We start from the raw sequence: 15,891 nt of genomic DNA, 5'->3' as shown, positions 1-15,891 counted from the left end.
CAGCAGTCTCCCTCTCACGTGTACTATTATTTTAAGTGCCACACGGCAGTCATTTAAGAAAATTAGTCCGCTCGACGCCATAAATTAACTCGCTGGCAAGCCATATGCCTTTCAACCTTTTTTTAACCCGAGTGTGCCTTGGATAAAAAAAAATTTTTGACCGTGCTCACGGGCTATCAAATTTCTTCGTCTATTAATTCTGAGAAGCGAGCCGGATGAAATCATGCTATATGGGCTGCCTCTCTCGCATTGATATTGTTTTCTTTTCTGTATTCAAAAGGCAGAGATCGCATAGGCTGCCGGCTGCGTCGTAAATTATCAGCAAGTGGTTGCAGTGCTGCTGTTGCTGTTTTCTTAAGTCCCAAATACTATACAGTTTTTTCTAATTTATCACTCCTCATTAGTCGCCTCAATTCAGTCTGATTTTGGGACACGATCCATCGTGTTTTACTGCCTTTAGAACGCGTTTGCCGGTTAAAAATGCGTTGGTGACTTTGATTGAGGTGGATGCCGTTCCTCTCTTTCTCGACTTGATTGGATTTTGGTCCGTATGAAATTGGAATAATCCGGCTATAAATTACCTGAAGTGGACCAAAATTAGAATATTCCTATGGGAAGAATGTTTTTATAAAGGCGGCACCCGTCTTTTTAATAACAAAGCACATTTTAATTTGGAAATTGGTTGGTCGTGTGTCAGGATCGAGAAATTCCTTTCATATGAGCCGACTGGCAGTCTCTTCACCAAACCACCGGATCACTTAGTATAAATAAATGAATATACTTGCATTTTGAAAGAGGATCTCTGAGGCATAGAGAACGTGTATATTTACATTTTATGACTTTTTTATTTCCGTCTTCAGCCGCACAAGTCGGCAATAAATCATAAAAGATATGCTCATGTGCGAGTAAAGCACAGACATAATGTCTGCACGAGCCGTTAAGAGTCGTGGCGGGCGACAAAAACTGAGCCAAAGACTGCTGTTAAAATAGATCGACTTTCTTCTTTGCGATTTGGATAAGTCTGCAATGATTCGTCACAGGAAATCCCGAATCGAAACGCTACACAAACAAGCAAATGTAGCACAACTTAAACTCAATTTCACTCTCAAAGCTAAATAATCACTCATTTTCCAGTCCCAACCGACGCTCATTAACGACCGCCTAATTATACTTTAATTACATTGCGCCTCTTCACGTCACTAAAAAATTAATGCATTTTCTTTTCTTCTCTTTCGCCCTCACGACCTCATTTTTCATCTCCATAACAATCGAACGAGACGACAGACTCCCTAGTGGCACGGTTTCACCCCTGGTGTATTCCGCTGCCCAGAAAGTATACACACAATGAGGCGTGAATAATGTCGAGTGCCACCAGTTAAAAGGGCTGAATTTTGCCCCTTAAAGGTGCTAACAAAGCGGCTGAGGCATCGTAATAACATTATATATAATATAAAATGTCCAATTCCGCGCCCTCATCATCGCGTTGTGGAATCAATTTAAGAAGCAGCGGGACGTAAATTAAGCGCCTGCATGCGCGGCCTGCTGTTACACCGAACACGTTGCTCTCTACGTGTACAAGTCAATAATTTACTTTTTAATGCTCCATTATATCAAGAGCCGCGCATCAGCGACAAAAAACTTATCTCACGCGTCAAGTGTTTTTCGGAGGCTGCATGCACCTTTCGGTAAATAAATTTCGACTACCTGTCTTTTAATATGCGCGACCAAAGTCAAAAAGGGGAGAAGGTATTATTTATCAGGGCGTTAAATCAGTGTTAAAATAGAAAAAAAGCTCCAGTTCCGAAAGATGAGAAGCAGAAAAGGAAAAAGTTGTGTCTGCTGGACCCGCGTCTTATGTTTGTGACGATAAGTGTTATTAATTTGACCCTTTCCTCCTCTCCCACTGTACAAGATAATTGTTTAAACTTCTCTTTTGCTGCTGGGGACTCACAATTTTTAAACGCTGTGAGGATAACAATAAAATTCAGTCTGTTTGCCCGAATAATTTGTCACACTTCAAACTTGACTGTGTATGAGCGGTAAAACATTATTTCTGTTATACACACTCAACACGCCTCTACCTTGAAAAATATTTTTGCTTTTTTCCATCAATCAGAAATTTCCACTCTGAAGCAATGATTTTGGCCATGAATGAAGAATGCAACAGGAAACACTGTCATTTCTCATTCAAGAATCCATCAAAAGTGCCTCATTTCACTTGGAAATACGGGCAGTGAGCGGGCATCTAACCTGAAGGGTTGACACATTCAAAGTCGTTATACATATTTGCCGCATCTCTCGCATGCATTATTTATTGATTCTACAGGGCATTTTTTACTCGTTCTTGTATCAGCCTCCCAAACACGATGTCAGATGCGCTGGGCGCGATAGCGTGTTGGCAGCAAAGGGAGGAAAAATGATGACCTCTCGGGCGTAATGGCAGCTCATCATATTCACATCTGCCGCTGCTACACACAATATAATAATAATAAAGAAAGAAGGAGAAGCAGGCTCTCGCTTTTAATGACAAGAGGCCACTCACAGAGGATTATAAATAATACGCACGATGGAGGAGGCCCCGCGTCTTTATGTGGCTGTCTCAAATGAGCCAGTCGCGTCGTGCGTGCTGCATTTCTTTTCATCCCATTGCATATTTCGACTCAATGCATGCCGCATTCCCGGCCGGATCACAAAAATGAGTCTTTGTGCTGCTGTTATATCATATCACTCGGAAAAATTGTCCCGTCCTCTCTCTCTCATCTGCCCATGTGCTCAGCATCTTAAAAAATGCGCTCCTTCGGCAGCTGCCGACTTTTTCCTTTCAATCGGCAACGGACACCTGAATTCTGTATGCACAACACTGAGGTTCCGTTTTTGACACAATGTTTCCCTCGTGAATAGATCTGTTTGCTTTTCGCGGTGAAAGAGCAGCAAATGCCATTTTCGGATCCAATTACTCACCATTAGGATCACTCTATCGATTTTTCTTTTAATAGGATATATGCGATTTCTCCCCTCAATTGCCTTGAAATTTGATACATTTGTTAAATTTGTATTCAACTCAAAGGTTTTCTATACAACAGGAAACGAGCGATTTTGTTAAAATTCAACGTTTTTATTTTTTAGCATTGCTTATGGTGACGCGAATTCACAACTACCTGCATGTTTCATTAAGAAACCAAAGAAAGGCATAATTCGTTACGGTCCCCACTTTAAAGTTGACTTATGACAGAAATAGGATGTGGGTAGCGAGCTATATGAAGCGTCGCCTCACTAATTAATCATAGCAGTTATATCCTGCTGAAGGCGACGCTGGAAGCGGATCTACCAAGTGCAAGTGCGAAAAAAGCACACGCACGGCAAAGACACGGAACAGCCGCACTTGAAAAAAGCTTGGGCACAGATGATGTCACTCTGGTGTCGTTATTCAGAGCACCCTGTGGTTGGTGCAGCAAACGAAAGACAAAAAAATAATCGACATTGAGGAGCGCCCAGCAGTTAATTTTCCCGCGACAGTGTGCGTCACCGTTCAACGTAAGTGAAGTTGGCGATATCGCCAGCCCATTTTTCAAAATTTTTAAAAGTAGTGAACTTGGCGATATCGCCAAAATTCCATTTCAACAAAAATACGTTCAGAGGGTTGAAAATAGCATCAATACACCACCCCCGAACACACAAGTGGTTCAAAGGGGTTAAAACACACGTAAAAGCCGTAGAAAAAAGATAAAATGAAAATTAAACACTCAGCAGGGTTTAGCCACCTTGAAACCTCCTCAGGTGGACTCCAAATTTCATGTAGAACAAGATAGGATGGGTGCCGAAGTGGCTAAACCCTGCAGTCTACCCTTGAAAAGGGACGAAAGGGTGAAACACGCTGTTTAAAGTAATTTTTCCACTTTAAAACTATTTTGAACAGTGTCTGCAGGGTTTAGCCACCTTGAAACCTCCTCAGGTGGACTCAAAATTTCATGTAGAACAAGATAGGATGGGTGCCGAAGTGGCTAAACCCTGCAATCTACCCTGAAAAAGGGACGAAAGGGTGAAAAACGATGTTTTTTAGTTTTTTTCCGCATTAAAACTATTTTGAACAGTGTCTGCAGGGTTTAGCCACCTTGAAACCTCCTCAGGTGGACTCCAAATTTCATGTAGAACAAGATAGGATGGGTGCCGAAATAGTTTTAAAGTGGAAAAATTACTTTAAACAGCGTGTTTCACCCTTTCGTCCCTTTTCAAGGGTAGACTGCAGGGTTTAGCCACTTCGGCACCCATCCTATCTTGTTCTACATGAAATTTGGAGTCCACCTGAGGAGGTTTCAAGGTGGCTAAACCCTGCAGACACTGTTCAAAATAGTTTTAAAGTGGAAAAATTACTTTAAACATCGTGTTTCACCCTTTCGTCCCTTTTTAAGGGTAGACTGCAGGGTTTAGCCACTTCGGCACCCATCCTATCTTGTTCTACATGAAATTTGGAGTCCACCTGAGGAGGTTTCAAGGTGGCTAAACCCTGCAGACACTGTTCAAAATAGTTTTAAAGTGGAAAAATTACTTTAAACAGCGTGTTTCACCCTTTCGTCCCTTTTCAAGGGTAGACTGCAGGGTTTAGCCACTTCGGCACCCATCCTATCTTGTTCTACATGAAATTTGGAGTCCACCTGAGGAGGTTTCAAGGTGGCTAAACCCTGCAGACACTGTTCAAAATAGTTTTAATGCGGAAAAAACTAAAAAACATCGTTTTTCACCCTTTCGTCCCTTTTTCAGGGTAGATTGCAGGGTTTAGCCACTTCGGCACCCATCCTATCTTGTTCTACATGAAATTTTGAGTCCACCTGAGGAGGTTTCAAGGTGGCTAAACCCTGCAGACACTGTTCAAAATAGTTTTAAAGTGGAAAAATTACTTTAAACAGCGTGTTTCACCCTTTCGTCCCTTTTCAAGGGTAGACTGCAGGGTTTAGCCACTTCGGCACCCATCCTATCTTGTTCTACATGAAATTTGGAGTCCACCTGAGGAGGTTTCAAGGTGGCTAAACCCTGCTGAGTGTTTAATTTTCATTTTATCTTTTTTCTACGGCTTTTACGTGTGTTTTAACCCCTTTGAACCACTTGTGTGTTCGGGGGTGGTGTATTGATGCTATTTTCAACCCTCTGAACGTATTTTTGTTGAAATGGAATTTTGGCGATATCGCCAAGTTCACTACTTTTAAAAATTTTGAAAAATGGGCTGGCGATATCGCCAACTTCACTTACGTCACCGTTCATGTGATGAAATGGAACTTATCAGAGAGTGATGATATAATGAAAAACATGACTTTGTTCCCACGGATCAAGAAAACGGCTGTGCGCCGCTTAAGGAAAAATGCAGTTACGTTGATCAGCGGGAACACATAATATGCAAATTTATGGACGGGTACTGCTTGCTTGGGCTGAATACGGAAAAACGTATTGCCTGATACGCACAAAGAAACACCGAGCAGGTTCATGCTTTGAATTTTGCATATCGCAGTACAAAAGGGGCCCTCTTTTGTCTCTTCTTTTGCACTTGGAGTGGTATAAACAAACAAGCGGATGAAAATCTGATATATGGAGGGGATGCAAGCTCGCGGAAAGAAAGGAAAAAACAGATACGAGGACACAAAGCCCAGCCGCTTGCATTCTATAATTCTTAATCTAACCAGGATGTTGTTCCCCAGCAAAACCAGCGGGATTAGAATTTTAGAACCATTTAATTCTCCGGCGAGCAGAGCACGCTCACGTAGCGATCGATCAAATTTCGCCACAGCTCTCCTAATGTTTGTTTTTTCAACGCTGCTATTTGGGCAAAATCTCAGCAGGTCGTAAAATCAGTTGTTCATGAAGCTGACGCTACTGCGAACTGCCAAAAATATCAAAAATAACGACCGCGGGCCTCGCCTCAATAATTATCTCTCCTCTCTCTTTCTGCGCGCGCTCTCTGATATAACTGTTCACGGTCCTTTATGATCAGGCTATTATTTAATTGGTCTCGGAAGCTTTCGAAAATCACCGACCTATGAGACAAACTCGTAACAACACGTGTGTATTACGCTGCTGAAAAATTATAATCCTCGACTTGTTGACGTGCGTTTCGAAAAATTACTTTCCTCCAGCTCTCTCACCGAATCCATTACCGCACGTCTACTAAAGAACAAGCGTGTTGCTGGAAAGCGAGATTAATAAGCGAGCATGATGCGAGTTGGACGCGCGAGGCGTTTTTAATAGGCCAACACGCTCAATTAGGAATTTGTTCCGAAGACAAAAGAATTCTTAAATTAGAGCTGACCTATTTTTGATGATCTGAATCTCTCTGCAGACAGAACTGAATTTATTCAATTTAAAGTTGTTTGTTAATCCTAAATTAATCTTACTGGGGAGAATTTCCCAAATTAATTATGCCGCAAACAAAAGGAGTGTTTGCTAATGGTGTATCGATAATCGTAATAGAGCAGATTAGTCATTAAATTAATTGTAAACTAATTTGTAGAGGTGGCCAAAGTTGCAATCTATATGTAATATCTAAAAAAATAAGGGAACATTTTTTGGTCCAGCATTTTGTTGTGTGGAATATTTTACGCACCACCCATGGTCATCTCGTTCTAGATTCGTTTTCATTTCAGTATAGCTCATTGTGTTGCTTGAACGTGGAGTTTAACAACCATACAAAGAATAACTTTGGCGCTCAGAGAGAAGTGACAGGAGCACTTTCGAACGCTGGCAAGGCGTGTCAGCCAGTGTGACTGGCGATAATTTCAATTTCAAGGTGGCGCACCGAGTCCTTAACGAAACGCATAATACGACCATAGCCTATCTCGTTATTGCGCTTGCTGTCAATTCCACAATGAAAAATTCCGCCTTTCGCGGCGATTGATGATGAGCTGGACAGAACAGCTAAACAATGCCTAACGTTAGGGTGTGACTTCTGAGAAATCCATCATCTTAGAAATAGAGTTAAAAGTCGCAGAAGTGACAGGTTAAGCGATTTGCCGTTTTTCTTCAATGATATATGTTATGTTTGAAACTAGCATAACTTCCCGTATCTTTTTTGCTATCGTCTACTCGGCGCTGAATAAAATTAAATTAATACCGTGTTTCTTTGACTTCCTGAATTCCTTTAGTGAGAGAACATTTAAATTGATTTCAGTCATCTGACATGAAACGAAAATTGTGCATTCATCTTTTGAAAGACGCAGAACTCAATTCGAAACGCTCTTCTTTTGAACAGCAGGCTTTCTATCTCACCACTCAACATATATTTACTAAGATGAATCGCGTTGGCAGCAATCTCATTTCCGCCAAATCACGCCTACAAATGACAAATTATCTCGCACACGCAGAGCAGCACGCATGCGGCGCAGTCTTTTCAATAGGTCCATCGGTTGCAAGAGAGAGAAAAACGAGGGCATCAGGCAAATAAAGCCCCTGCTGATCGTTTTGCCGAGCAGAGCCAGCCAGTAAAGGCATCTAATGCCCCATGTATGCGTGCAATTGAGAGTCGAAAATGTGGCAATCGTGACCCACTAGGTCAGCAAATCCAAATATGGCGGGCCACTTTAGGACTGTGCCAGCCTGTTTGCATTCTACCTCAAATATGGCGGCAATGACAGGCGTAATTAATTCGCACCGATTTTCAATAATCATCGTGGACGAATATTAAAATAGAAAGAGGCCCGCACAAGCAAAATATTTGATGCTGCTTTGCGACATTCGATCTGGCCAGCTGCGGCGTTTTGACGGCTGGCCCCATCTGATAAGACAGCTCTTGGCTTTTAGGGGCAAATGACCTCTGAAGAGTTAATTACATTCTGTTTGAGATTTTCGCTGATTGGTTAATACGCTGGCCCATTCTTGAGCATGGATAAAATATCTGCTTTCGGAGTGTTGCTAATTGTAAATTAGAAAAGCGTGCCTGCAACATCTTGGTTAGTTTTTCTTCTGTTTTTCCTCCTTCATATTATTTTTTTCTTGGAAGCCTGTGCTGCTTTGTTTTCACTTTTATTGTTTGGGAAAGTCACATGTGCGCACAACTATACATTCAAAAGGCTTTTTACAGCATAATTATCCCAACCGAGCAAACCACAGCAGCGGGTGTTTATATTTTAATCGCGTAAGCTCCGAAATTAGCTCTGTTTTGCATTTTATGCGTGGTGTTACTCCTAAGAGCTTGTGTGCATATTTTACAATCACCAATAAAATATTTCAGCCACCGACCTGTCGTGTACTTAAGTGCATTAGTGTGAAAATCTGAGAACGGAGGAATAAGTTTTTCTATTCTTTGCCTTGCGCTTTGGCTGTTTTCAGCACACCCTTTATCTCCATCTGCATGCACAGTGAGACCGGCGTTTCTCTCCAAGGAGTACAATTCACGCCATTCGCGAGTGATTCATTCCTTGTCCCCCGAGTAAAAAACACGGCGCACGAGCACCGCATGCCGGGGAAAAGTCGCAATATTGTAATAAAATAGCAGCCGTTGAGTATGTATGTGTAGCCGCCAAGCAGAGCTGGAAGATGCTGAAAATGATCGCTGCGAGTTACTTGCGATTCGAATAAAAAGACGCTCGAAGGAAAACAGGCTGGGTGCAAAAAGAAAAAGCGAGTCGAAAAAGATTCCATTCACGGAGGCATAAGGAGGAGAGGAGGAGGAGGAAAAGGCTCGGCTTTTTCGTTTAGCCTTGGCGGTGCCGCGCTGCTCCGGCTCCTTTATTAATAAACGACGGCGACGTATCAAGATTCGCAACTTAAATAGTTAAGAGAACATTTTACCAATTGAATTTCAAACTGGGCTTATTTTTTTTTCACCCCAACAAAGTATATACACATTAAATATCTCAGCAGCAGAGCAATGAGAAGAGTGACATTTTTTAATTTACCATTTACACAACATCGAAATCTGGTTTAATATATTGTTACCACGCTTTTTATTTGATGAAATATTAGAGTAGATCGTCACAAAGTTCGACTATATCTATGAAGTAATGTTCTTTGGCGGTAAACAATGTAATTATTGTGGTGCCGGCTACTCAAAAGAGGGAGCCAATAAATCGAGTGACACTAACATGTCGATCATCCTAAACAAGAGAAAAAAATCCTTTATGCTGATATGGTTCCCAGGGTTTAACAGATTTTTGTTTCAAAAATGCGGCATCCAAAATTTCCCACCGTTTCTTGCGCAACATTATGTATCCTTGTACACTTGATTACACTTGGGGAATGTCGGCGAGCGAGCGGCCAGTGTCAAAATGATACACGCTGCATTCGTTTGCTGGGATTGGCCACGCATCGCTTGATGTATAGGCTAGTTGATTTCGGGTGACAACTCTTTTGATTTTTGATCGGACACGTCGCCCTCAATTAATAAAAGCGTCGCGCGTGCGGTGAATTCTAACTCGAAATGACGTCAGCCGGCCCCTTGTTGGCACAGATCAGAGATTTTGGACGATAATTTATATCTGCTCTCGAAGGGCTGACTTAATCAATTTTCCCCTGATCAAATCGCTGCTCCGCATCCTGGATGCGTGCCGGCAAGCTGGATTATTTTAATCACGCCGAAGTGTGTGTAATTTATTGAAATCGTAGCGATTTTCCATGCCTCAGCTAGATTCCTATTCGTGCAGCATAATATAAATCTCGTCGCTGGCGCTGTAACTCTAGATATTTATGTTTTTTGTTTCGGAGGAATTTTCTGTTTGGGACACGAGTTATGGCGCGGAGATGGGATCTCGGGACGGGCAGGAGTACAAAATTATGACAAAGCTTATTGCTTGTCTTGATAACCAGTGTAGGAAAAGGTGGAATTTATTACCCTTTTGTGCGAGCTAACGATTGTAACTGAGAGGCTTCTGTGTGCACGTCCAAATTTTCGTGTAGCGTTTTTGCGCTCAACTGCTGGATTTTTGGTGAATGCGTTCAGCACGTCTGAATTACTGTTCACCGCGGTGCAATAAATATCACGACTACGTCGCATGCAAATAAAGAGAGGAGCCGAATGAGATACAGTTAGCCGTTGGTCACCATTGTGCTAAGCGCAATTGGGCCAGCTACGTTATAAAAGAGTCCGCGACAAACAAACACTTGACTATATAATATACGCATGAATGAAGCGTCCTCTTGATATAGAGGAATACCGTAATCAAGACTTTTTGCTCACGCACGCCGATCTACCTAAAAGAACGCAGAATGCATTTTCCAGTCAATTGTATGCACATACTAGGTCACTATGTTATGCAGCGTGCGGTGGAATCGATCTGCTGGGAAAAAATTAAATGCATCCGCACGTACCGCCGAGAGCGCCACGAGAAAGATGGCCAAGCCGGTTGTATATATAAAATATGCACTTTTCATGAGCAATTATTGGAGCGTATAAAAACGAGTGTTAGTGCATGTATGTGTTCGTCTCATAAATCATCATCGTCTGTTAAAAAGATCGGCTCTTGTGTATGATGTCAATTACGCTAATTGCGCATCGACTGACTCAATTGGTCTGACTGGCACTTTTCTAGAGGCCGCGTGCAGTGTTTCCTTCATTGAGGCACAATGAAAAACGAGCTGCTTTCTTCTCTCCGCAAAAGCATATCGGCAGCGGTGCGATGAGAAGAAAAAACAACAGACCGCAATTGCGAGTTCTAATTAGCAAGGCTTTTCAGGCAGAAAATTCACCACCACTGCTGAGGGTTGCGTTTCCAAGCCGCAATTATTATACACGACTTTCTTTTGCCGTCCCAGCAGCATTAGATATACTCTGCTTACATGGTATGTCATTGCGAATCGCTTTAATATCGGGTTTCTAAACATTGAGCAACTTTGTTGGTCAAAAGTAGAAGGCCTCAAGTTAAATACATTACTGATGAATTTCAAGTTAGCATAGAACACGTGGATTTTCTTTGCTACTGGCAGCTCATTCGCTATCTAATCTGCATCAGCCTTATTTGATTGAATTCAACAATCAAAAAGCAAACGAACTTGGAAAATCGCTAGACAGACTTTGGGTGGCAAGAAGAGTGGAATCGCTCAAACATCTGCCTTTGAGGCGGAATCAAGGCCAGCTATCACAGCCAATTTCGCTGCAAATCACACTCTCGAGACCAATTTACCATTTTCCCTCGGAAACTTAACATGCCGTAATTTAATTTTGAAAACGAGCCAGAAAATGGTGTCGCACGTCTTGTCCGGTGCACGACAATTTGGCTCCCATAGCGCTGCTCACAAATACCCATGAATGCTCGTAATAGAGTGAGAGGTGCATCATTGGAGGCATGCACTCTCGACCGCAGCAACTGCAATTATTGTCGGCGCACGGCATCATTAATGCTCCGAGTGTTGTGGTTTATCTCCAGCTAGAGAACCTGTTTGTTTGATCCTCGGCAGCAGCCGCCGCAGTGACCCGCTTGGGGACACGTGACCTGGCCAGCTGCCATCCTTCGCCGCGACCCTGGAGGCAGGTGCTGCTGCCACACGGCTGCTCAGGGTGTTGTATAACTCGTGCCCAAAAAGAAAGATAGTCAAGCGTAAGAAGGAGTCCAATGTAATGAAAATTGAGAGCTCGTCTGCGTGTAGGAACCATCTGCCGCGCCGTCTGCTGCCAGCAGATGAGCGCCGGCAGGAGGAATCGTTCCGCTCTCCAGACAAAAGGTGCCAATCGAGGGAAGCTGCGGATGAGAGCGGAATGAGGGTTGGCAACCTTCTAAGCTCGTTCTCCTTCAATTGTTAGACAGCTCAAAATATTTTTTAAATTTTAAATAATTCAACAATAATTAAATTTCTGCTTGAAAAATTTCTGCTTGGAAGAAAAAAAATCCAGTAAACTACAAACAGGGCCCAGACAATTTGTTTCTTTCCTTTAATTGCGTGTTCTCTGGCTCTCACAATCAGCGAAAAACAAAAAGCTTATCTTCTGCTCTCCCAAGGAGTGTAGCGACACCACCTTGCGCGCTGCCATTGGGCACACGCCATATTGGCGGAATTGTAGACCTGAGAGGCAGCTGCAAAGTGCCAGATAGGCGGACAGACCTAATACAATAATTTTTACAGCCGCACGCGCAGATGATAAAATTCTAGGTGGAAAGAAAAAGGGCACGTGTTCTGCCGAGGAAAATCGACGTGATTAGAAAATAGACGGAGCGCGCCATGTGCACTCCGGAGAGGAAAGGTGCGAAAGAGGCGGTGGAAGAGGCAATAGTTTTTAGTTTTCGTGATGACAACATAAGGCGAAAAGGAAACACGGTCGACACTTGATTTCTTTGGTCGTAATTCCAGTTCCACAACACGCTCGAGAGGTTTCCATTTAGTAAGAAAAGCAGCGAGATGTAAAAACAAAGAAGGGAAAGAGAAAATACATCTGAATTTTCTGGTCGAGTAGACAATGCGACCAATCAAACTGTATGTTATTTTGTCTTTTAGGTTTTTATGACATTTTGTATTTAATATTATCGACGCCGGCCACATAGGAACCCTTTTAAGATTATTAACGCTCAAGTGCTTTTAATGCCAGCTGGAGAGCAGTAATTAAAGCTCAGCTGCTGCAATAAACTAGAGGAAGTGCCTTTTTACCGGCGCTTTTAATGAATTGCGAGCGAATAATTGACACACGTTCCGTTTTCACGTCGCCAGTTTTCATTTTTCGCTCTCTATGCGTGGCTGATATCGTTATTTTTGATAATTGTGTTGAACACCGAAATCGGATCACTTCCTGAGGGGCAATAAAAGAGAAAGAAATTTGCACTTGATTTACAGCAGATTTATTTTGGCTCGTCGATTCAAGAAGCAACTTTCGTCTGTCGAGGTTTGTTGGTTTAACTAACTGTGAAAACCCGCTTTGACGTTGCGTCGTGTACACGCACAAAATTGCCAGATAAATAAATCATGCCAGCACAAGTGAAGCGTAATTAATGTGAGAAAGTTTTGTCGCTCAAAACAACCTGATGAAGATGGAGAAATGTGCATTGATCGAATTTAAGAGCCAGACCAGACAACTCGATTACACAAAAATTTTGTCAGGCCAAAATCTTCAAAAGTAAAAGTGACATCTAGCTTTTTCTCCACCTTTTACTCTCCGCATTGAAAAGGATCTCACGTGTGAGGCGTATTCAAGAATTCTCACATTGTTAGTCACCATTCCGTTGTAGTTTTACTATATGCTCAAGCTCTCGTGTTTATGCAAAGTTAGGCGAAATGCGATATGTTTTGGTTGCGGGGGCTGAACAATAACAATCGCGACTCAAGAGTACTTTTCACTAAAGGGACTTTTCCTTTTGTTTCAGACACTTCTTACGAGAAGGCATGCAGCAACCCACGCAGGGGCAGTGCCCCCGCCACCCCTGTCCTGGGCTCAAGAGGTCTCGAGTTGACCCCCTCCAGGATTGTCGTGAGTATTTTCAAGTCTTATCTTATTTGCATTGCGAAGAGCACTTGTTAAATCGATTCGTCATTTCCTTTAAAAAAAAAATAATGAACATAATTGACGATTCACTCTTCAATAAAGTTTGACTTTGTAGCCGCCACTGCATGGCGCCGCTTGTAAATGTTATACTTAAATTGAATTAAAAAAAAATCATTTCCTTTATTGTATTATAAGATAAGTATCATTTGTTAAGTCATCTAATTCTTTGCGCAAGCCATTACTCATGCCAGCGGAGCAGGACTTTCATCTCTCTCACGCTAATTTAGCGCTCACTCTTTGCGCAAGACTCGCTAATTTTTTTAACAAACATTTTGTACTGTTTCTTGCAGAATTTCTTCTCCAAACGATCGTTCCGCTCGAATCCTCTAAAACGGACCAAGAGTGTGACGAAGTTGGAGCGAAAGCGCAGTGGCGTCATGGAACCAGAAAGGTAAAAATGGTGTATATGGATGCTGAACCTTTTGAACGTTTTATTCAAAGGCAAAAACGACTTATTTCGTGTGGATTAAGCTTTTCTATAGTCTCCTTTTTCGGCCCAAAACTCTCTTTTAAGAAAAAACAATGCATCATTTCAATTCTTTTTTGGCGATGAAAGTTCACTGTTTCGTTTTCGAAACCGGCCACGTGCGTCTCTCTAGGATTAGAAGGGCCGTATTAGTCAATAACCAACATAAAGCTCTTTACTCTCGAAAAACGGTGCGTACGTGTTTGCCACGGAAAGAACAGCAAATGAAGTGAACAGATGGCTGCAAAAGTTGCGTAAAGTATTTCGCTCACGCGTTCCTTTAATGGAGCGCTAAATTTTTGCAAAGCACCTTTTGCAGAATACGCTTCAAGTAGTACGTGCTCCCGAGGATTTTGCCTAATTGGTCGTAAATAAATTGCCAAAGTCCTTTAGAGTTCGCATCAACACGTCCCGTATAGAAACTTGCTTTATTTATGATTTCCTGGCGAAACGCTGCGTCTGCAGCACGTTTATTTAATTCTTCGAGTAATTTTTAATCTTGCCGAATTCAGGTTAACGCCAAGGTGACATCATGCCTTTTTAAACATACCTACCACAGTGTGAAATCCAAAAAGTAGCGCCCGTAAAGTTATATCGCTTCGACGATGCGACGATTCCGCGATAAAAATCAGCAGCGTCAGCTCTGATCCTTAAGCCTTTTGTGCCCCCGGGGGTCGACTGTGACTAGCTTACATCATAGCTACAAATCTATTTCCCATGCCTTAGATTCCCTTGACCGCAGCAACTTGATTTGATTAAACAGTCAAAAATCGCCGGTTGATTTGGAGAGGCGGCGTCAGCGACCTGATTATTGGTCCTTAATTGCTTTTAACGCGACCTACCGAACATACACAGGTGGGGTGCTGCTGCTGCTGCTGTGTGTGTGTCTTAATATTTCGCGCACTGGCCGCGCCCACCCACCAGTTACTTGACCCTGTTCTCCAGCCAGGCAGCCAGCGTCCGGTGCTCATTCGAACGCTCTCGCTCCTCCAAATCGACTCGTCGACGGTTTTCTCTCGGTTGCTGCACGGACTTTTCTATTAGGATATTGCTGTTCAAGTGTGGATTTTCCATTTCCCGCGTGTGTGCCACGACGATTGATTAATCAAGCTTCCTTTTCTTGTGCACCAGCAGTGCTGGACTGGATGGGCCTCCACGGCTGAGAACCTCGCGTTCGCATGAATCCCTGCTGTGCGGCCAAAATATGATGCAGACGCTCGACTTGGCTGCCGAGGGCGTCGAAATAAAACCCCTGCACCCTTCTGTGCTTGGAAGAGAAAATTGCTTTCAGGTAAAACTGTCAAAATTTAATAAATTTTCCAACCGAGTTCTGGAAATCCTATTTTAATAACAAATAACTCGCATGTCATAGTCAGCGGTCAAATGTTAGAATAATAAGTGGCATGACTCTCTACGAGTCACGAGCCAGTTTTACGTCAGCTGATTTTATCGTGTTATGCATTTCTCACGTTTCCATACTACAATTTTTCAGGTGACCACAAGTCCATCACAGGGTAATGGAGGCATTCGATATTTCTCATGCAGAACCGCTGAGGAGAGGGACAAGTGGGTGCACAGGTACGCATCATACGTTAATATGTCTGTATTTTTGGTCTTTAAGCGCGCTGGGTCAGATCAAGCGGCACGAAAATTAATTTCCCACAATTCGCCACGCTCCGCGGTGAACACAGCAGTAAAGCCCAAACCCTGAGTGATTTAGTACAACGCATTTTTTACAATGCTGTAGATCATATCATGGTTCTGTGAACTTTTCTTATAAAGTGTGATGTCAGCCACGTTGCAAAAGTGAGCTTTAACAGTTCGTTTGTAGCAAACAATGTATAGCAAGGAGTGTTTCCTAAGTCTGCCACATTAATTAGTACCACTCATTAGCCGTCGTGATATTTATGTTTGTTTGGGGGGCCGAGCCGACCGCATACTCTGTGCTGTGCGTGCGCGAGTGACCGACCGACCGACAGAG

General features: G+C 42.7%; 1 protein-coding gene across 9 annotated transcripts in view; it reads left to right on the top strand.

Annotated features, from left to right (window-relative positions):
- raskol (Ras GTPase-activating protein raskol) overlaps nt 1-15,891 on the top strand; it is a 97,768-nt gene that overhangs the window by 77,091 nt on the left and 4,786 nt on the right. For 7 of the 9 annotated variants that reach the window (XM_065490144.1, XM_065490141.1, XM_065490142.1 and 4 more), the window contains 4 exons: nt 13,266-13,369; nt 13,735-13,835; nt 15,042-15,201; nt 15,403-15,488. In XM_065490144.1, coding sequence (XP_065346216.1) covers nt 13,266-13,369; nt 13,735-13,835; nt 15,042-15,201; nt 15,403-15,488 — 451 coding nt within the window. The remainder of the gene's footprint in view (nt 1-13,265; nt 13,370-13,734; nt 13,836-15,041; nt 15,202-15,402; nt 15,489-15,891) is intronic. The other 2 variants (XM_065490143.1, XM_065490140.1) reach the window with 1 other exon arrangement.

Source organism: Cloeon dipterum, chromosome 4 (genome assembly GCF_949628265.1).
Source record: "Cloeon dipterum chromosome 4, ieCloDipt1.1, whole genome shotgun sequence".
Lineage (NCBI taxonomy): Eukaryota > Metazoa > Arthropoda > Insecta > Ephemeroptera > Baetidae > Cloeon > Cloeon dipterum.
The sequence above is the reverse complement of the archived record's forward strand: the minus strand, read 5'-3'. Positions and strand labels throughout refer to the sequence as shown.